Genomic DNA, 22,605 nt, shown 5'->3' with positions numbered 1-22,605 from the left:
AAGTAGCTTGTGTTTGTCACCGACTCGCTCTGAAGAAGAATATAACATATTAGTTATGTATATCTATCTACTCGCGATGATCATCATGGTCATAGGAACAACGCCATAAAATCCTCCAGAAAATACATCCATGTTCGCATCAACTTTTGTCACTAATACTATAATAATCTTTATCTTATCATGTTTTCAGCCAAAACCTGTAAGCCGTGTGCTGGACCCAATCTACCAAGGCTGCGCTGACACAAAACTCTGCTTCGGTTCCCCCCAAAACTGCGTCCAAAACGGAGACTGCAAAGCCGTGGTCGCCATATTTGTGGCTGGCGACTCTTACACCTTCGAAATACAAGGCACAGGCAACCCCAAATACGTTGGTGCTGGTCTAAGCAAAGATAACAAGATGGGAGATGACAGCGCAATGGAATGCGTTAGAAATGACAATGGAAGAGTCAGCCTTTTCACCTCCTGGACTTATCCTAAAGTGGAACCTTACGTGAACAGGAAGGAATCGCCACAAGACATAGTTCAGCTGCAAGAGTCTTCGATTATTGAGGGGAAGTTGTACTGCAAGTTCAAGAGAGACACGGTATCTGTGGTTAAAGGACAGACCTTCGATCTCGCTGGTGACACGTTTAATTTGATGGTGCTTTCAGGAGACAGCATGAAAGGTTAGCTTACATTTTGAATTTATTTAATCTCCCGAAGTACCTAACTCGATCAACCATAAATGTAGTATTTGTAGTGCTGTCCTGGTCTCCTTAAATAAATAAATAAATAATAATATGTACCTAAGGCAAAAAAGATAACGTTTCAACACTCCCATAACTCTTCATTAATTAAGCGTGAACACTAAAGGCAGGCTTTACCCTGCCTTCATTATACGGAGACCCTGCTGTGGGGACGTGATCGGTCGTGATGGACTAAATGCCCAGACAGACCAGAAATCGAATTCTTGAGACATCTGCTGAATAGGTATATTAGTACCTGAAATTTTAACTAAAGCCAACTAAACCATTTCCCATCAATCCACAGACGCAGACCGAGTCGGCTTCCACTCCATAGTCTACGAGTCGACGGGCGAGCCCCTCGCTCTGTCGTCAGTCGGCGCCGCGGCCGGCTCCTCCAAGTTGCTGCTGAAACTGCACGGAGGATTCATGCTGGCTGCCTGGCTCGGCACTTCGGCTTTGGGGATTGTTCTTGCTAGGTATGTTGAGAAGGTTTTGTTCATAGCTTGTTGGTGAAAAATGCAAGTCATGATGGGGTTACCACTACGGACTATAAGCAATCTTGAAAAATCTGACGTAAGTTGTATGGATCTATCAGATGTTTGACTGGCGAGCGACGCTGCTCATGGCTAATGTATCGGTGATGGTACGGTTGCTGTTCTCTGTAGACATGTGGAGTGGATGGGTCAGGAAGGTTGAGGAAAGAATGGTGAGATGTGGTTAGATGGTCTCTCTAGGTGTCTCGTTCCATGTCAAATTAATAGTTTGTGGTGTTTCGTTTCAGATACTTCAAGCAGACATGGGTTGGCAAGACGTTTGCAGGAAAGGATATTTGGTTTGCTGTAAGTACTCTAACATAATGTTTTGTTCCAGCGCTCGAGTGTGCTGCTAGAACATCTAGCTCGGCCACTAATAACTCGGATAGCAGGCCCAGTAGGCGTAGTAGCGGTTCGGCATCAACCCATGATGACCTATCCCAGGATGTTCAGCGTAAGCTCCCGGTCTCAGATGAGTGGACTGAAGTCAGAGGGAAAAAACCACGCCGCTTGGCATCTCTCGAGTGCAAAGCTGGACCCAGCGTGACCAGTCTCAGAGCAGTAGAGCGCCGAAAGCATCTCCATCTTTGGAACATGGAATCCGGTTTAGACGAGATCAGGGACTATTTACGTAGTTTATGCCCCAACGGAACCTGCACGGTCGAAGAACTTAAACCAAAAGGCGATTATAAATCCTACAAAATCGGAGTTCCAGACATTTACTATGATAAGTGCTTCTCGGTGGACATCTGGCCTGATAATGCGAGGGTAAAACCCTGGGTTCCCTTTCGAAAAGCCTCGGTTGCCAAGCCTCCAACATAACTCTTCAAACAGCTCACATAACACACGCTGCATTGATATCATTTACCAAAATGTAAGAGGCCTCAGAACTAAGCTAAAGTGGTTACGACAAAACTTATTAGTTTTAGACCATGACCTAATCTGCATCACTGAAAGTTTTCTCGATCAAGACATAGATGACGCTGAAGTAACTGCAGGTGGCTGGAGCATACTGCGGCGCGATCGCCCAACTGCGTGTGGCGGAGTCCTGCTAGCGGCGCGCCCCGGAATAACTTTACGACGGCGTTCCGATCTAGAAACCGAAAAAGGTGAAGATCTATGGGCTTCTTTTATTTTACATGGACATTTGGTTTATGTGTGTGTAGTGTACTTTGATCCACGAGCCAAAGATGAAGTTTACATGAACTGGTTTCATTGTGTAGAAAATAAGATAAATTCCCTTAAAGGTTTGAAGGTCCTCATTGGAGATCTTAATTTAAATAGTGCCTCTATTACTGTTAATAATTACTACGCATATTTTTTAAGTGTTTGTGGTATGTCTGAGATGAATGATGTGCTAAATGATTTTGGTGGAAAGCTTGATGTCGTGTTGGTGCCGGAGAGGTTCAAGTCAACCTGTGTGCGCCCCGCCGACTGCGGAGGGCTGGTGCCGCGCGCCGACCGCTACCACCCACCGCTTCATATCACAGTACCACTGCAAGAAATTCAGCAGGCTCAGTTATTGAATCCCAGCAACGTTGATACAGGTTTGGACTGGAATTTTAAAAAAGCTAACTTTGCCTTGATGTACGATCTGCTATCCAACGCCGATTGGTCACAGGTACTGGTTCATAATAACGCCGACTTGGCCGTTGAGTCTTTTTATAGCATTGTATATGATATTTTCAATAAGTCAGTTCCCAGAAAGAACAGGCCTAAAACATTATCTCGGTCTTATCCTGTATGGTTTTCTGGTGATTTAATTAAGGATATGAACCTCAAAGCAAACCTCCACAGGAAATGGAAAGCCAGCAAAAATCCAACCATATATACGGCGTACAGTGAACTGCGTAAGAATGTTAAGCATAAACTGTCCAAAGCGTATACAGCTCATACCTATTCGATCGAGAACCATTTAAGGTCGAATCCCCGCGCTTTTTGGAAACACATGTCAGAGCTAAGGTCCAAAGGAGGTTTTGAGACTACTGTGTCCTATAAGGGTATTGAGTGCACTGGCAAAAGCTCTGCAGACGCATTTGCAGACTTTTTTGCTAGTGTATTTTTAGAAAGCACCCCCTCACTTGACGCTGATATTGTAAATCGCTCATGCACAGATAAGACTGCCAGCTTAATACATGTAGGTCAAATATCGAAAGAGGATATTGCAAGAGCATTACACCAGTTAAAGCCTCGTAGTGCAATAGGGCCAGACAATCTTCCTCCGTACATTTTAAAAGCTTGCAGTAGTTCATTCATTGAGCCACTTTATTATATTTTCAATCTGTCTCTACATACTGGCAGTTACCCCAAACGATGGAAACTCTCCAGAGTCTCTCCAATCCCCAAAACCAATGACACGTCAAGTGTGGATCAGTACAGACCGATCGCTATCCTTTGTGCGACCGCAAAAATATTTGAGTCTATACTGCACAAGCGTATCTATCGGCAGGTTGCACCATTTCTGTCTGACGCCCAGCATGGTTTCCGTCAAAAGAGATCCGTAGAGACTAACTTGCTTACGTTGGTGGATATCGTGTCGCGGGACATGGAGGGAGGTGGACAAGTGGATGTCGCCTACCTTGATTTTAAAAAAGCATTCGACCGAGTCGATAACGATATACTTCTTGGGAAGTTATGTGCGATAGGTTTCTCTCCTAAACTTCTCAGACTCTGCTCGGACTATCTTCGCGACCGGCAACAGTTTGTGCGCCATGGATGCTATGTCTCTGAGCCCTATCATACTCGCTCCGGCGTCAGCCAAGGTTCAATTCTGGGACCACTTTTCTTCATTCTAATGATAAATGACTTAGAATCACAACTGCACAACTCAACGTGCCTACTCTACGCCGATGATCTGAAGCTCTCCATGCGTGTGCGTGGGGAGGCTGATTGTGCTCTGTTGCAACAGGACCTTGATGCAGTTCACCAGTGGTCGCTGGACAACAAACTACTCTTTAACACCAGCAAGTGCGCAGTTATGTCCTACACCCGAGCGAAGAACCCGTTCGAGGCGGATTATAGGCTTGGTATGGATGTTATTCTTCGCGTGTACACCATTACAGATCTTGGAGTTACATTTGACACAAAGCTGACATTTCATGACCACTTTAAAGCTCTTACAGCCAACTGTTTTAGAAGACTGGGTTTTGTTATAAGGAATGCGAAAGATTTTAGTCAAACATGCGTCATCCAGCTTCTATACAGTGCTCTGGTGCGAAGCAAAGTTGAGTCCAGCTCTGTTGTTTGGTCTCCTCACGAGTCCACATATACCCTCATGCTAGAAAAGGTCCAAAAAGCATTCCTTCGCTTTCTATATAAGAAAAAATATGGATACTATCCTTACCTCTATCCAACTAGCTTCTTGCTGGGAATGCTGGGGTTCAACTCGTTGGAAGTTCGACGGGATCTAAACCTAGCGATAATGGCATGTAGGACCCTGCGAGGAGAGACGGAATGTCCTCATATGGTTGGTGAGGTTTGCTGCCTGTTTGCCCCTAACAAGGATCTGCGAGCCAGATCTCACAGGCTGCTGGCGGTGGGTGCAGCGCGCTCGGTGGCGCGGCAACAATCGCCTCTAATTCGGGCCACTACGATGGTGAATGCCATAATAGATTCGGCACCACAAGTTGATGTGTTTGCGGATGGTTGGCCAAAGTTAAAAAAGGCATGTCTGAAATTTTGTGAGTCTGAATAGTCTGATGGATAAATTATTATTATATAACTAAATAAGTATTATTATTATAGTGCCTCTATGTAGCGCTAAGGTTTTTCTTTATAACTGTAATGCTATGTAGTGTGATGATGAATAAATAAATAAATAAATAAATAAATAAATAAATAATATTATGTAGCTATAACGTAACGGCACCAGTAATGGACACCTTAAGGATTTTTTACAAATGATTTGGAAGTTAATCGCTCAGTTTTTGAGTTAGAATATTGAAAGTTGGTATGAATCGTAGGAATATCTTGCTGTTTAAGATGAATGTACACTAGCTCGATTTGAACGATTAGTATTTCAGGAAATTGTATATTTGTAAAATATGTCCTAAAACCACAGTAATGGACACCCAAACTCCAGTTATGGACACCCAATGTTGGACAGTGATTTTTTATTGGATAAAAGTATAAAATATGATTTTATGCTTATATTATTATAATTATAACTATGATTAGTAATCATAACCGTTTACACAAACAGGCTTGGTCGCCAGTTACACTGTGGGAGCTATCAAAGACGGCTAATTTAACTTTCTAAAAAAAAGTTTTTACGGAAACACTAAAATTTCCAATTCATAACATTATAAATCCTGTCCTCCTGCATTTTATTCATTTTCTTTGTATCATTATGTTCCCCCAGTGGGGCAGAGGGCAAAAACAACAGTTTTCCATCGCATACTGTTGACATCAGCCAGCTTTGCATCGGATCACGTGATTCAAACTTCCCACATCTCCGTCCGATCGAGCGCCGCCAGGTCTATTTAGCGGCCTTGCTTACGCTTACCCTGCTGATTCCATTCGAGAGCCTGTCTCAGGATTTTGTTTTAGTCTCTACGCAGGGTATGGCTATTCCAACTTCATTTGCGGCGTTTTGTCTGTGAACCAAAAGGATCTTCATGGCAGCTTTTCCTCAGATCTATGTTGGAGATCATCTCGGGCCAGAAAATCTTCCACAGGAGACAACGTTTAATGAAGACCTGCAGCTTCTGTGTATCTATGTATCTTTGTGATCTACCAGGTGTCGCAAGCGTATAACAGTACCGACATTAGTATCGTTGGTGATACATATCTTTCACTGTAATGGAGAGGTGTTTTGACTGCCACATGTATCGCAAACATGTAAATGCACTGTTGACCGTATAAGTACGGGCACCCACATCTAGGCCAATGCCACCATCTCTCAACAACACTCTCGTCTCAACTTCTTGCGTTCCTAAAATCCTCTTGTCATATCATATCATCTGGGTTATCCAGGTCTTGCATTTACACCAGCCAGAAAATGCTTTTAATTTAAGTATTTTCTTCTCACAAACTTTTATCTCACTTCCCTTTTTCTACTAAAATTTTGCTCTTAATTCCTTCTCCTTTTAAAATCCCTTCTTTTCAAATTCTCATGATATTCTTACCAAGCTTTACTGTTCTATTCGTCACACGATCACTGTCTATTTCTATTCTCTGTGGGGCTGTAAGTACCTGCGCTGGCTCTCTCGAATGAAACCTTTGTGCTTGTACCCCTAGGTCTAAACTGCCTTCCTAAGCTAAGGGAAATAGTCCATTCCCACTATGGTGGTCCACTGCGGATTGGTGGGTTCACATATTTAGATGTGCTAACTACTACTATCATATTACTAGTTTTATTTCAATTAGGTACATTCTGCTTCTGTGAAGACTTGGATTTTCATATGCATCTTGGATCAATACTTGTTCTGGAACACTAGAAATAGATGTAGGGGTTCCCCCTACACTATGTTTGTGTCTCCATAACACATGGCTGCAGTGGCCATCATGTACATCCATAATAGCATCTCCCATTTGCTTGGGCGTATATACGTTTATCTAAGACAATATGAAAAATCCAGTGATGGACACCCAATTATGGACACCTGTACAATACTGGTATCCTTCATTTTATTCATGTTTTACAAAAACTACCAATATAATTATGAAATTCTAAAGACAATGAAATAAGAAAATTCAACATTACCTTAAAACATTATTTTCGACACCTGTCCATAACTGGATTTACTGAAAATTTGCAAACCAGTAATGAACACCCCCCTCTGAAATCATTTCTATAAACGTAAGCTCTCCTATTCTTTTATAAATATGTGCGTAATTCAGTATAATTTCCATAAAATCACAGCAATTTGATATACCTAAAATAAAACGAAATCACCGACCAAAATCTACACTTAAGTCCTTGACGAATTCCTTAACAAATCTCGGTTTCATTTGTGAACCCCCGTCAAATGAACTTTTTTGCCTCACAATTTTGAATCTAAATGGATGACATAAGTAACTTGTCTATATAACAAGGAGGGATGTCTAGGCTTTGAAACTAAGGTGTTGCAATTTTCGTAAAACTATGCATACTCTTATTTTAAACAAAATAAGTTTGTAAGTGTCCATTACTGGTTCCATGTCCATTACTGGTGCCGTTACGTTACACCTCATAATTTATAAATTGTAGATCGGTTCATGAAAGTTTATCAGTTCTGAATGCAAGATCTGAGCCTCCCCGTCTGACGAACTGAAAAGGGAACTGTTCTTTTTATACCAACGTCCGCCGCATCCTGGGCATGGCCAGTCGGCAACAAATATACTTAAATAGGTACTTTTAATTTTCACCGCGGCGACAAACCCTAGTGCTGCTGTTAATCGATAAAGACAAAAAGTGTGTTACCTAAGTCAAGAGCCGTGTAAGCATAATATATAGCCTGTATAAACCCTTTTAGGTACATATATCTTTTATGGAATCACACTTTTCGGCCCTTACTAACCTCTGCCTTTACCCTCTCCACAGTGGCACAGAATCCTCATGGTCCTCACCTGGGTGCTCACAGTGGCTGGCTTCATTGTGATTCTGGTAGAGGTCGGCGGCTACACCACGACGGGAGACAACCCGCACGCGATTACTGGACTGGTCACCGTTATACTGTGCTTTATACAGCCTATTGGTGAGTTATTATGGCCTACTAGTTAGTAGGATGTGTTTTTAGCGTTGAGCAGGGAAAATTTACATGAATTTGTCCCCGGGTTCGATTCTTTGTTGTATCAGCTGAGAGTAATTATTTAAATACATGATATGTACGGTGGCCTGCGCCTAAAAGTATACAGCCGGAGTTTTAAATAGCGATCTCAATCTCCCATGCTGCTCAAACACATCCACATAAACACCACTGCTACATATATCACACACAACACGTCACCGGATTTATAACAGATATAGCTGGTCCCTTCATCATCAGGATTCAGGGATCACTATTTTAAAAACTCCGCCTGTATCCTTTTAGGCGCAGGCCACCGTACCTACCTACCTCCCTATTTACTGTCGAGTTTGAACAAGGCATTGACGAAAAGTGTGTTCTGTCTACCCTCAAACATTGCATCAACAAATGCATTGCATGAGGGTATTTATTTAATAACTGCACTAAGAAAGTCTGTAAGTGTCCAGAAAAGAACCACTTGAAATCACGCATCCAATAACTGACCATGCCATGTGTTGCTTAATCTCAGTGATCAGCAGTTACGATCATTGAAGCTAGCTCGACTACGGATGCTTCTCATCCACCCGCCGAACCCACCCGAGCTTATTTTCCGCATTTATCCTCTAAGGTGAGCCATTATTATGCGTGAAATACCTACCTATGGGGTGACTATAGCTATTAAGCCACCCAAGCTCACGCCAGAAAGCCAGTAGACGACCTAGGTTGCTTGGAGGGACCCCGGAGATCCGAGGGTTTGTGACCCGTCTAATTGATTATCTTGTATTATATTCCAGGAGCGTACTTCCGTCCGCACCCCGGCACCAAGCGGCGGCCCGTGTTCAACTGGCTGCACTGGCTCGGGGGCAACGCTGCGCATATTCTTGGAGGTAAGGATGATAGCTGAGGTTACTATTCTATTCTATTCTCTGTGAGGGTGTTAGTACCTGGCTCCATGGATCAGACCTACCCCACCTCACTGTAGTTACCTACAACATTCACACAATGAGAGAAAATCTACAAACACTACCTGCTTATAGCTTTCATCCAAGCTGGTTTCTGGCTAGTCGTTCTCACCGTAAACGCCATTTTTTGAGTAGCGTAGTAGCTATATGTACAAAATACAGTTACCGCTAGATGGAGACACATTTCATTTAAGTCAATTAAAGGATTTGTAGCTGCTTGTTTGTTGTTCCTAATGTGCGGTGAAGGTAAGGTTAAATAATTTCTGTTATACCGCGCAATTACTTACATCCATGTGCTTAATATTGTTAATAACTTTACCTAACCTAAACTCCTCTGTCCCCAGTGGCAACAATCTTCCTAGCAGTCTACCTGCAGAAGGCTGAGCTGCCCGGCTGGAGCGTGTACATCCTGGCCGCCTACGTCGCCTTCCACGTCGTCATGCATCTTGTGCTGTCTGTGAGTAGATGTTTACTTATTTATACATAAATAAACGCTCTATTGGAGACTCCATGTGTTGTTGTTGTCGTCCTATTGAAGATAACTAGGTGGCACAGGAGGAAATTATTCTCCTTCGGTCTCCTCATTGACACAGGTAGACAACCGAGCTATACTTAGGTATACCATATTAGTCTATGGGTATACCTACCTACCAATAAATCGCTTCTCACTCGGCTAAGGCTGGCTCCGCGCAAATGGACCACCACAGCCACTGTAGTGTTAATGTAGGTCAGGGACCGCGACTTCTCATACGTTTTTATGCTATGGCCGCCACTCGCCAAAGGCCGGCCCATCTATACAAAATGTAGTTAGTAAGTAGTTAGCTGGGCCACCAGTGGCTAAATATACCGAGTACCAGGTACAGAGCCAGCCTAAATAGTATCGTAGGTATAACCAATATACTAACCTAACTATACTACTATATATACTAACTAACCCCATCTCTCCCCCACAGTTAACAGTCTGCATATCGGACGGTCGCATCAGCAACGGGCGGGTCAACTCGTTCCCCATGAAGGACATGCTCGGACACCCGCGCCAGGCCACCGCCGTCGACCGCGGGAGCGCTGACGCACCGGTGAGACCATAGACTAACTATCTACATAACATAACCACAACAAAATTATATCGTACTAGCTGATCCCGCGAGCTTCGTTTCGCCTTATAAAGTTTTCCCTATTCCAATGAAGGAAGGGTTTTAGGCCTAGAGCCTATTACCTACATAACTACACTGAACTCCGTAGAGCGCCTTCAAAAAATTGTGTTTGGTTTTCAATTCAATTCGAGCACTGAAAACACTATGCAGTGGTAGGCCTTCTTTGCTCTTACTCGTCGGTAAGGTAAGGTACATTAGTATTGAAGATCAAGAAAGAAACTGTCCTCCAAATCATTTGAAAGTTGTGATTATTGTGACTGTAGATATAGGTACCTGTAACCAGATACTGATTATCTTACTAAATATATTTTTTTGTCCACAGTACTCCAGCTTCCGAAGACTCATCCTCGGCATCTACGCACCAATCATAGCTCTCTTCACCATCGCCATGATCTGTCTGGTGGCGCTCGCTCCCATCTCGCAAACGTATAACACCATCATGGGAGCCTAGTCTTTTAAACAAAACCGTATATTTGTAAAAAAAAAAAAAAACACTTTTGATTAGTTTTTACAACCATATTGAAGTGTGATTGCGCGGTGAACGTGTTCAGGTTGTTAACACGTTCACTGTGCTAATGAAACCAATGTTGGAACCTTGTCAAAGTAGCCATTTAATATTATACAACGATTTTTCGTTTATTCTTTGTGTGAATGGTTGATTTTTTGTGTGAATATGAGAACAAACACTAACAAATATTTTGGCAAGGTTCAACAATACATTTATCAGCGATTGATATTAACCCTTAACCAGGCAGTGTACCATACAAGACCACATGAAATCAATGATAATTTTAAAGTAGCTAAGCCTGGTTAAGGGTTAAGATCAAAATAATAGGTTTTAAAAACTGGTATTTCTATTTATCCTACCTACCGATTACTGCTGTATTTTCTAGGAAGAAAAATTCAATCCAATCTATAAACAGTATTTAAAGTTGTATTTATAAGTGTAGGTGCTGTAATTTTTTATGATAATGTACCTATTTCTGGGATTTAATCCGTCCAATAACTGTAAGTTTACTAAATTTTAAATACTTTTTTTTTATTCCTATGATTAAACCACAACTAAAATTGTTGACAAAATTAAATTTTCCACTAAGTAGGTATAATAATAATTATAAGATAAGTGTAAATACAATTTAATAAGGTGAATTAAAATTGATGTATAGACTATTAAAAACGTTCTTTATTTAAAATTTCAATCTACCCACATTATCTTACAGTTATTTCATAATTTAACACAGATTCAATAACTTCTCCACTTTTTATCATGTATCATCCTCTTTCGGTATTTGTGAGTCTTCAACTGTTTTAGAAGCTGGTACGTACACTTTAAATGAATATTCAGTTCTTGGGAAAGATCCCGGATTCACGACTTGACAGTTTTGATAGGACCTTGTGTAGGGTTGAAAATGATCAGCTACAACCACTAAATCTGGCATTGGATATAAACTGAGGGCTTCAGCATGCTTCCAGAATACGGGTTGTATTCCCAAAGACAATGGTGACAATGTACATTGACTGAGCAGGGTCTTCGTTAAATGATCAGGTATATCCCCTGTCTCTGGGAAATGTATGGAGTTCCTACACATTTTTGTGACCAAATCCTGTCTTATTACAACAATTTCTTGCGTACAGTACTGAATCCTGCACGGATTTGTAGTGAAGATCACTGTGTCTCCAAGCTTGTTTCTTATTGGCTCTGTAATAGAGTTAGGTATTGCTTGTCTTGGGAGTATGTTTGGGGCACTGGGGTCGCTTCTTCCCGGTACAAATATGAATTTACAGGACTCTCGAAGGTTAGTGAACTGGTGAATTAGTTCTCCTAAGCTTGTGAGTGATGATTTCAGTTGAGTGCTATGTTCAAAACCATAAGGGCAAGATAGGAATTCACCCATAAATACTATGGCTATTGGTGGAAACTCATTGTAACCTGTAAATAAGGTTTTCAAATTTGACATCACTTTTAGGTTATCAAACCATACATCAGATAGGAAGATTATCATGCCATCTTCATTTTGTTGTTCTATTTTGAGTAAGTTCTGTGAATTTTTGAGTAGGCTTCTAGATTTTCCCCCAAATGTGTTTATGTTGCCAAAGTAAGGTAATGAAGCCGCACGGTTTTCTGATGGTGGTAAGACAAGACCCATGACATGTAGGACTTTATCATCAAAGTAGCCTTCCGCTAACACAAAACTGCTCTCCGTAAAAAGGCCAGAGTGATACCTCGTCTGAGACATATCTAGTAGAACACTGCCAGTTGGGTCTTCAAGGTAAAATTTGCCTTCTGTTAGTTGTGTTAAGAGGCCCAATACAATAACCTCATCTATCCGACTCGATGAACTCAGTAGTACCTCAATCTTACGCAGTTCAAAGTTCTTCTCGCTCTCATAACCTGGCAGCTTTTCCTGCGCAAACAGTTTATTCCTTATTGTTCTCTGCCATATGATTGTGTATCTGTCTATTAAGAACTGAGCCTTCCACTTAGGGTCTGGGAATAGATTGTTAGGTGAATTCACGTCTTTTAAGAACCGTTTCCGTTCGTTGTCGTAGTTGAGCTTCGGAATACTGAATGCATCTATTACATTTAGCACAGTCTCTGTTTCTTCAAGCCCTGAACTAGAACATTCTTTTAAGGCTGTCTCTACCTGCTCTTTCTCTAGGACTGGCTGGGACAAACACTGACGAAGAATATGAGCGGTCAATTTATCGATAGTCTTCTGTCTTTCTTGTGAGGTTAAGGAGGCCAACTGTTCAGCAACAAAGGTGCTGGCTTCCCGGCGTATGGTGAAACCACTCAATTTGAAGGCATTATTGACCTCTGATCGCAGTTGCTGCAGATTAGCCATGGTGGACACTCTGGTACGAAGATGTTAAGAAAGTTTTGGAACAGATTTTCATTGAATTTTCACTGTGATAACATTTATTATTGTTCCCGCCAACGAAAACGCCACCTCTTGAAATGAAAAATGAAAACATTGTCACTATTTGTCACTGTCAAAATTTATATCTGTCAAATAGCACCAACTACCAACTCAATTATTTATTCTGTACTGTAAGTCACTGTTGCATGAGATTAAAATATTTAATTTTATCTGGGAATACACAGCGTAACAAACAAATTTTGCGCCACTTAATTAAATTAAATTTATTGGGTATGGTGCCCAACATGTGCCCAACGGCGAGAGCGCCGTGAAAACGAGAACCAATGGGCAGAGAACCCTCAGACCTCAGAATAATAAATACGTGCCTCCCTTCAAGATCAGCTGTCAAGTGTCAATATTGACTGTCAGTTACTGTCATTCTGACAGATTCGGTTCGGCCCGCAATGCAAAATGTCAAATAACTTAGTTTTTCTGCATTGCATTGTGCAATTAAACTGAAAAATTTACTCTAAACCTTTAGATACTGTTAAAAATTGAATGAATATAGCAAAAACATTATCATCCAGTCCTACAATCAGACGCTATCCATTGCAAGTAAGTCTTCGTAACAGGTTTTATAGTTTTTCTATGATATAAATTTGTTAACAAACTCATGAGTACATTTCTGTGATATTTGATTTAAACCGGTGATTAATGAATCATATTTCGCTTTCAGCTGAAGCTACAGAATATGGAGATACTCAGACAATTTCAAAGCCTAGCCTGGTAAGCGAATTTATAATACTTTTAACAATTTTGCTATAAATCCTATTCTATATAAGTATATAATTCTATTTTAAGCCTATAAAAATTGTACAGTTATTTACGGTTGAAGTAATTTGAACAATGTGTCAGTGAGAAACATTAGACTCCTTATCTTCATTATAATTCTCACATAAGCTTTAACAATTGGACATAAAAATATTCTAACAGAATCTACCCACTGGTTATTTACCTACAATGTATCATACTGCTAAGTAAGTTAGCTGTAAATGTAATTTCATGAAATGTTGTGGCATAAATACAGTAACATCACATTGAACTTTACTACAATAGAAGGTTGTACTGACCACAAGAGGGCTCTATGGAGAGGGGACTTAGAAAATTTTCTATAAAATACTTAAACAAGCAGGGTATACAAACTGCAGAATTCAACTGGTTGCTAGGTTTGACAAGCATCCTTACTGCAATATTTTTAGATAATAAGTACAACTTATACTATTTTAAGTGCCAGTCTTAGCCTTTATATGTAGAGGTATTTATGCAACAGTGGTCAATAGAGGGATGATGATAGTTTTGATTCAGATCAAAGTTGTTAGCAGGATAAAGACTATAGTCAACAGTTTAGACTATTTTTTAATTTTTGTATAGATTTATACATCTAGATAAATTAGCCAAGTTATAGTTTATTGTGTAAAACAACAAGTATAAGTAAAAAATATATCCATGTTCTTTAAAGTTGCAAAGCAAATTAACTTCATAGTTTTCCTTAAACATGCACTATGGGATTTCCCAGTCTGTCTTGTAACACCACTTATACATGCTGCCTCACTATTTATCTTAATTATAGTGCAAGTGGTATATCATCATAGTATACCTAATGGTTTTAACACTAGACTAGAGGATTTAAAAAATACTTAAGTAATGTAAAAAAATATAAATATGCTTATGAAGATTGAATTTTTTTCATGGTAATATTTACAAATTATTTCACTTTAGTAATGGTCAAAGGTTGATAGATAGTCTCTTAAAAGGTACCTACTTTGAAGGTATCCTGCAAACCTAGAACATTGTACTGTTTATCCTAAGTTCCATTGGCAAAGGCTTAATATCTTTGTAAAGGGGAAGCTGGTGAGAAAAAATATACTTACCTATCTATTCTCTATTCTCTGTGGGGGTAACAGTACCTGCACCTGGCTCTCTTGAATGGAACCGTTGTGCATATCCCCAAGGTCTAAACCAGCTATACTCATCCTGCGGCCCGCCGGGCCTTTATCAATGGCCCGCGTGCCATGAGAGATAATAAGGAATATGCATGTTTTTTCAATATTTTATTCCATAGTTTACATTGGTTTATAATACTTAAAAAAACATATATGTTTTTGCTTTTATCCAGCAAAACCATCAATTAAACGTTTTGTGGCCCTTAAAAAAAAAGGTTGAGTACCAGGGGTCTAAACTGCCTTCCTAAGCTTGGACCATTTCCCACCACGCTGGTTAACTGCGGGTTGGTGGGTTCACATATCTAGATGTGCTAAATCCGTAATCCTTCACCGTAAGAGCGATGGTATACATTGTACTTAAATTCAGAAAAGAACTCATTGGTACATGTCAGCGCCAGGATTCGAACCCGCATCACTGGCGTGAGAAGCGGGCGCTTACCCGACTGAGCTACCACCGCACTTACCTATCATAAAATATCATATTCATGAGGTGCATATTAAATCCATCAATCCAAAAGGCAAGCTGACAGGAATCATGTTGTATGTACACTTTGCCACTGCTGGATACAATAAAATCCATAGCACAAACCTTTTTTATCCTTGACCTAGAATCTTGCTATTGAATCTTTGCTGTACCAATAATACACAAACACCACTCGCAGGTGTAAACCAGACTGGTGCTACCCAAGCATGGGCAAGGAGACCAACGACCTGCTCCGCCGCTGCCTGGATGTGCCCGCAGTGGAGGTCAGTGACGACGTGGAGGAGGTCATCCGGAGGAGCCAGGAGTTCCCCGTGCCGTTCCCTATTGACAGTTGCAGGTAAGCAGTCTATAGTCTGTTGTTTTAAACGTATGTGGACTGAAATTGTTTGACTGTGTTGCTATTGGTTTGAGTTATTTGTTACTGTGTTCATCCAAATAATTTATAACTGTGTTGTTAAGATCCATATATAATATATATCTCACTTAGTCAACATGGAAATGTGCGAGGCGAGAGACATACACAATACCTACTTGCTTGTTAAAAAAAATAGTATAGGAGCAAGTGACATAATTATCAATTATACAGTCTGGGGCCAAGAAAGCTAACAATTCTTAGAGTGACACTGATAAAAAGCTACCTGAGAGGGCTCTGGTTTGTTTGACCAACACTGTAGCTTATTATACTGTTATACAAAACGACATATACATGCAATACAGATAGAGATTGACAGCTAATCTAACTGGCCAATATTTTAACGCAATGGAAAACACCACAACACCTTAGAAGTGAGTGTAAAATGTGATGTTGTATGTTTGGTGTGTGCCACTGTGTGCGTCACACGCTGTTTCATAATGTGTAAAAAATATAACAATGATTTTTGTTTTCAGAATGCACATTCTGAAATCTTCAGTGCCGATCGACAAACTCAAAAGAAACATAGTGTCCGCCTACCCCATCATACATGAGAGAGTTCTACTGCTTATGACACACTTTCTCATCTACAAAAGGTAGGTGTAATGCTAGTGTGTGTGGTGTAGTGGCCTATACAAAATGTGATCCTACTATATAAAATTATAAATTCGAAAGTTTGTCAGTATGTGTGTGTATATGTTTGTTACTTCTTCACGTCAAAACGGCTGAACCGTTTTTAATGAAATTTGTTGTAGAGTTAGATGAATCGCTAGATTACATAGGCTACTTTTTATCGCGGAATACCACACGCTACCTACTTACATTTTATCGCAAAAAGCTATATTTAGTGACGGATATGGTTTGCGTGCGGTCGATAGCGGTCTCCGAGCCATGCGCATGCTACCCTCGAGATGACTCATGACAGTAAAAGGACCATTACTTAAATTTTATTAGTTACAGAACGTTTTTGCTATTGAACTGTTTTGTCCCTCTGTCAAAGAACAAAAGTTCAATAGGTAAAACATCCTATAAGTCCTACTAGCACGCCAGGTGTCAGGAGGCTATGAATAATGGAGAAGTGACCAGCGGAAAAAAGATTGAGGTCTCCAAATAAAACTTTTGAAAACCTTGAAACACTTAATCTTTTTGATAATTTTCCCCGGGATGTGTATTTTTATCCTTGATTAAAATTTATTTTTTATACATACTTATTTATTCAAATTCCTTTATTTCTTCCAGAGAATTCGGCAGTCCCATAGAGAAAGCCTTCTACAAAGACATGACAGTTCCGGAGTTCATTGACCGGCTGTTACTGAAGAGAGCGATAACCTTCATGGGACAGAAAGACACGTACAAACTCATTAGTGGGAAGAGAGGGTAAGTTTATTATACATTCAATTATACAATAAATTCAAAGGTTTTCTGAAAGCAATAGATAAGGCTGGAGTTATACTGTATCATATCCAATATTTTATGTAGAATGCCTAAAAAACCTGAATGCATTTAGTAATTTAAAACAGCTATTTTTGGCTCTTAAGTTTTGAGATAGTTCCTAATAACCAGATAGTTAGTTTTATATTTTTATTACTTAAGTATTAGATTTTAAAGTTGATAGTTTTTCCTAATGATATAAAACTGAAGCCCAGCTCTTCGCCTAAGTATGAACTTAGACCCTGAGTTCACTCATTAGTTCATCTCTAAGTATGCCTATTCAATGACAAGGTGTGCAATGCTACGTTGTTATGTGTGCGTCTACTAATAATATTAATTGGTCCACATACCATATACCACTGATGGTATTTGATTCCTTTCACATCATCCCCTCAACCCCTCAAAAATCCAAATTTGAACCTTCCACTCTTAAAATTAACCTTCTACTTCCAGCAACGAAGGCTGGGACGCAGTGGGCACACTACACGAGAAGCCTCCACTCACACTAGACAGTGTTCTCAGCTACGATGAGATGAAGATATCCGCCATGGTCTATGTCAGTTCTCGGACTCATTTTATCAATAATGGCTCGAGAGATAACGCGGGTGTTGTTCAGAGTGACGGCGGCGGCGTGGAGAGTGACGGGGTTATTATTGGTGAGTTTAAGGTACCTATAGCCTGTGTAAATAGTTAACTATTGCTAAGTTTAAATAAATAGTTGGTATAGTTACTATTTACTGACCGGAATTGATATTTTAAAATGACAACAGGATATTTGTACATTGTAGAATAGAATAATAACAGAATAATATTAGAATAGAATTGAATTATTAATGAATAATAAGGTACTGTTTTCTTCTATCATTTTCTGACAAAAAAAACCTACATATTATTTCCGCCAGAGACGCCACTTTTTATGCGAGAAAACGAAAACAGTTTATGCAAACTGTATAATAAACCTGTGCTATGCCTACTGATATTGAAATTGAAACTGTATTTTTGTTTCCCAGGTCTGATCGGCCCACGGTTTGAGCGTAAAGGCAGAATGGACTACGAAGACATGCTGATCACGGAACAACAGAACTCGCCAGAAAACGGATATGGGGAAGAGGTAATGGATACTCTGTGTTATGATTTCTGGGTGTATGTAAAATATGCAAATCCACATTATAATGTTTAAAATTATAATCCACATTAATTTCATGTTAATAATTCGAAACTGAAATGATGATGGGCACCAATATATGGAAGCTGGGACCAGCACCAATAGAAATGAGTGATACGTCGTTGAAAAGGTATTTTTTTGCAGAATATGAATAACGGAAGCGCTTGTCTTGATTTACTATCCAATTAGAATAATCGTACCTTGAAAGTTTTTATATTTTATTTCTGTAATTTTAATGTTTTGTTATTTTTTCACATTCATTTTTATTTCTTATAACAAAATGATCATCTTTCATTATAATATTATACTTGTTTATTATTTCAGTAAGTAAAACCAGTTGAAAGTAATTTCTCCCATTTTAATAATACGTGTTTACGTGTATTACGCTCTAACTGTCATCAGGCGAGAGAGTGCAATTCCATAGAAAAATACTTCCTTCCGACGAATATATTTCAAAATGGACAACTTGTACGCATTTGTCGTCATAACATTTTTTTTCTCACTTGAAAAGAGCTATCCAACGATGTATGACTCAACTTTATTGGACATAGGTCCCAAAACGCCCATTGTCATTTTATATTTATAAACTTTTGATGATCAGTTGAAAAGGTTGCATACCTTCTACCATGAGATTTTTTTTTCTTACTAATTTCCGTTATGTATTTGAACAAAACAACCCCCTGAGTCACTCCCTTTCGTCTTACTATACAATTTTGGCAATATCCTTTATACACAACCTACTTTCCTTATAATATCATATTACTATCAGGTTACACCCACAACTTGCCTGAACGTGTTGAAAACAACGTACGTGAGGAACAACCAGTCGACGAAACACATGTGGCGACAGATGTGGTCCGAGTTCTACCAGGTATGTGTGTGAATGTGCATTTTTATAACTGCATTTATTGCACTTTACAAATAGTGAATGTACAGTCTGCTGCAGCAAAGCATACGGAACCCTCGCAAATTGACAATGCTATCTCTAATCTAGGTAAAGATTGAAAATGCTATTGCGTTAAGTTCACCCTATGTAAGCTTAAGAATATATTTGGGCTGTGTGTGATTCGTGGACTGTAGGTTTAGGCTGGCTGGTCTTCTTGATTAAAACCAAAGTTTCACAGTGAGCACCGTACAGCAGTTTTATTGTAACAGAATAGGATACGGAAGTGACCATAAACTACAATAATTAAAAATAAACTTGTTTTGCCATCAACAGGCTGTACAGTAAACTTATAATATTATGATGGATCCATGGCATACAAAGCATTACAGCAAAGTCAGTATAACATGGGCCATTTCATAAGATTGTATCGTCATAATGTTGATTGATGCGTAGTGCGAACAACAGCAATAAGTGCCGATATCAAGAAAATCTATGAGGGCATCAACTATTATTTATAATTTTTTTAGCAGAGAAAGACAAATTTAATATTTCCCATCTTTTACCCATTGTCAAGTTGACTATTTCAGACTCTTTAGCTTGATCAGTAATAAAATCCCACCCTTCATTATTCCAGGTACACAGTTACACATACGAAGAGCTTACATCATACGTGAATATAACGGACAAATCTGACGAAAAGGAAAAATACACCAGCCGATATGTCAAAGTGCCAAATAACGAAGATACGATATTTGATAACGAAGTGTATTATAAAAGATTGAGTATACCATTTGACTGTGCGTTGTTGGAAGCTAATGAGAGGGCTAGAGAAGATGGGAAAATGGCGTTTTTGAATGTTATCGGTATTGGTGAGTTGTTTTGCTGTTCTATTTTAGATAGTAAAGTAGTGGTGGTAAACATGTGTCTCTATCTAAAGGATTGTAGCTTAGTCCCATCACCGTAGAAAAAAATGTGGAGTGTTTTTCGTGTGATTGTTACTTTAAACTGATAGCTACTTTGGAAAGAAATATGCAGTTATAAATTTTGTTGGTAACTTGACTTTTTTAAAAGTTTTTTTACGAATTTTCAATTCTTTTAACATCTGTATTTCTCTTATCGATTTACAATTTTAATCCTTAACCATCCAGCAACTCAAATGTTTTATTAAAGGTTTTCAATCTCCACAGGTCTAGGAGTATGGAAGATATCAGCTCACCAGGCAGATGTGTTCATACTCACGTTATTAGAGAGACTTCGAGCCTACCTCAAGAGGGATCTACTAGATCACGTGTCTGATGTGAACTTTGCTTATGTGAAGCCTAGTGACAGTATTAGTGGTATGTATGAAAATTCTTAAAGTTCCAGTGAGAAACCATTCATATCTCACTTTTGACATCTGTAAAATGATTGTATTTGATTCTGAAAAAAAAGTCGGGTTGCCCACTTACCCGACAACTCTCTCAGCACAAGCTTGCTTGTGTTGGGGTCCGCCAACCCGCACTTGGCCAGCGTGGTGGACTAGGCCTAAACCATTCCTTCATTGGAAGGAGACCCGTGCCCCAGCAGTGGGGACGTAATGGGTCGTGATGATGATGACTGAAAAAAAAACGGCATAAACTCAAATAAAAAACTATCTTACAAAACTTACTGAAAGCTATATTGTGTTTATTTCAGCGTTGTTCAGTAAAGCTGAGGTTGAGAATGATGATTCAGCATCGTCAGAGAAAAGGATATTCTTCGAGAGCAAACGGCATCCAAACGGTAAGCTAAAATATTTTAAATTTACAAATATGCTTACAGTGTGATTGGAAAAAGGGCAAGGCCAAAGTATTTTCCCATTGTCTGTATGATCGTCATATCAGCCCGTCCAAAACATACAGGTCTTGTGACAAAACTTTATTCTTACTTTTAGATAGGTAACTCTTGAGTCACTTTAACTACTATTGTCTCTTTAACTACTATTGGCAATTTAAGTATTTTCAATCATCGATCCACCTTCAAAATCCAGCTCTCTCGCCATAATTAACCATAAAGTATACGCGTATGTAGTCTTCGACAATACTCCCCGTAGCATTTATCAGCATACTTTCCCCCCGAAAAATCTATAAACATACCAAATATTCTCCCTTCTCAGGCGGTATAAACGTCCAACTGGAGAACAGGAACCCGTCAGACAAGTTGCCCGAAGAGCACGCCGGCAAGTTACTAGTAGTGACCTACCCGTGGGACGGGAACGCACAGCCGGGGAACGAGTTCTGGTATGTATTTAAAGCTAAATCATTTGTTATGGTACCGTCTATTCTACTCTAGCTTAGAATAGAATATACGGCCGTCATTTAAGATTCGTTTAATTTTAAGAAAAAATCGTTTGTAAAAAACGCACTGAAATATACACAATGTACATAAACAAAGCTTTGTAACCACCTATTTTTCAAGTATTAGATAGATAACTATTTATACACATATAAATTACAAACAGTGATATACAAAACATAATTATGGTACAATTAGCGGCCTTATTACTAAAAGTATTATGGAGAGAAATTATATTTATGAAAAGGGTAAAGTACCAACAAATCATACATCAATAAACATGTATTGTGTTTGTTTATATTCAACAGTCTCTGAAACTACTGGACCAATTTCAGAACCTATTCACCATTATGCCTTTCCCAATTCCAGGATAGACTCCCTAACAGGCTCAGGCGACCCGGCGGCCGCCTGTTCCACGCAAATAGCAGAACTACACAACGCACACATCAACACTGCCGTCTCGTCTAGCAGAGTCCGAGTTGCTAGTAGCAGAGGACTGCTGAGTTTGAAAGACGTTTGTAGCAGTCGATTACCGTGAAATGTGTATAAATAAATGAAGTTCACATGAGTTTTAGGTAGGTTATTTGGTGAGTGTAAAATGTGTGGAAGTAGAATTCATGTGTGTTTTGGTCAAGTCTAACATCCATGACTACGCAAGTTGTTATACTGTACATCAACACCGCATTGTCTTCTAGCAGAGTCCGAGTGGCCAGCAGCAGAGGACTGTTGAGTCTGAAGGACGTCTGTAGCAGTAGGTTGACATAAGTGTGAAACGTGTAGATATGAATTTATGAATGGAAAAATGAATTTTAGGTGGGGTTTTTAGAGTGTAAAATGTGTGGAAGTGGCATTCATGTGGGTTTCTCGTGGGTTTTTTGTTGAATTTGTAATGTGCGAAAGTGAAATAAATGTGGGTTTACTTTTTGTGCTTTGGATGGGTGTTAAATGAGTAAGAATGAATGTTGGGCT

General features: G+C 39.5%; 3 protein-coding genes across 3 annotated transcripts in view; 2 read left to right on the top strand and 1 right to left on the bottom strand.

Moving 5' to 3' along the window:
- Nucleotides 1–10,535, top strand: part of LOC105382090 (putative ferric-chelate reductase 1 homolog) — a 35,587-nt gene extending 25,052 nt beyond the window's left edge. The window contains exons 7-14 of the mRNA XM_048631455.1: nucleotides 191–665; nucleotides 1,030–1,201; nucleotides 1,507–1,564; nucleotides 7,782–7,935; nucleotides 8,760–8,852; nucleotides 9,272–9,384; nucleotides 9,881–10,003; nucleotides 10,404–10,535. Coding sequence (XP_048487412.1) covers nucleotides 191–665; nucleotides 1,030–1,201; nucleotides 1,507–1,564; nucleotides 7,782–7,935; nucleotides 8,760–8,852; nucleotides 9,272–9,384; nucleotides 9,881–10,003; nucleotides 10,404–10,532 — 1,317 coding nt within the window. The 3' untranslated portion in view covers nucleotides 10,533–10,535. The remainder of the gene's footprint in view (nucleotides 1–190; nucleotides 666–1,029; nucleotides 1,202–1,506; nucleotides 1,565–7,781; nucleotides 7,936–8,759; nucleotides 8,853–9,271; nucleotides 9,385–9,880; nucleotides 10,004–10,403) is intronic.
- Nucleotides 10,536–11,244: 709 nt separating this feature from the next.
- On the bottom strand, nucleotides 11,245–13,056 carry LOC105382062 (DNA polymerase epsilon subunit 2). Its single transcript, XM_011551886.3, has one exon. The coding sequence runs from the start codon at nucleotides 12,925–12,927 to the stop codon at nucleotides 11,347–11,349; it is 1,581 nt and encodes a 526-aa protein (XP_011550188.3). The 5' UTR covers nucleotides 12,928–13,056; the 3' UTR covers nucleotides 11,245–11,346.
- Nucleotides 13,057–13,390: 334 nt separating this feature from the next.
- LOC105382063 lies at nucleotides 13,391–22,181 on the top strand. The gene is made up of 13 exons (XM_048631456.1): nucleotides 13,391–13,557; nucleotides 13,679–13,728; nucleotides 15,608–15,766; nucleotides 16,318–16,437; nucleotides 17,081–17,218; nucleotides 17,726–17,928; nucleotides 18,283–18,383; nucleotides 19,207–19,308; nucleotides 19,958–20,192; nucleotides 20,511–20,660; nucleotides 20,998–21,084; nucleotides 21,458–21,581; nucleotides 22,006–22,181. The coding sequence occupies exons 1-13, from the start codon at nucleotides 13,501–13,503 to the stop codon at nucleotides 22,172–22,174; spliced, it is 1,695 nt and encodes a 564-aa protein (XP_048487413.1). The 5' UTR covers nucleotides 13,391–13,500; the 3' UTR covers nucleotides 22,175–22,181.
- The last annotated feature ends 424 nt before the right edge of the window (nucleotides 22,182–22,605 follow it).

The sequence above is a fragment of the Plutella xylostella genome, chromosome 28 (genome assembly GCF_932276165.1).
Source record: "Plutella xylostella chromosome 28, ilPluXylo3.1, whole genome shotgun sequence".
In the NCBI taxonomy this organism is placed as follows: domain Eukaryota; kingdom Metazoa; phylum Arthropoda; class Insecta; order Lepidoptera; family Plutellidae; genus Plutella; species Plutella xylostella.
This window is presented reverse-complemented; position numbering and strand designations above follow the sequence as displayed.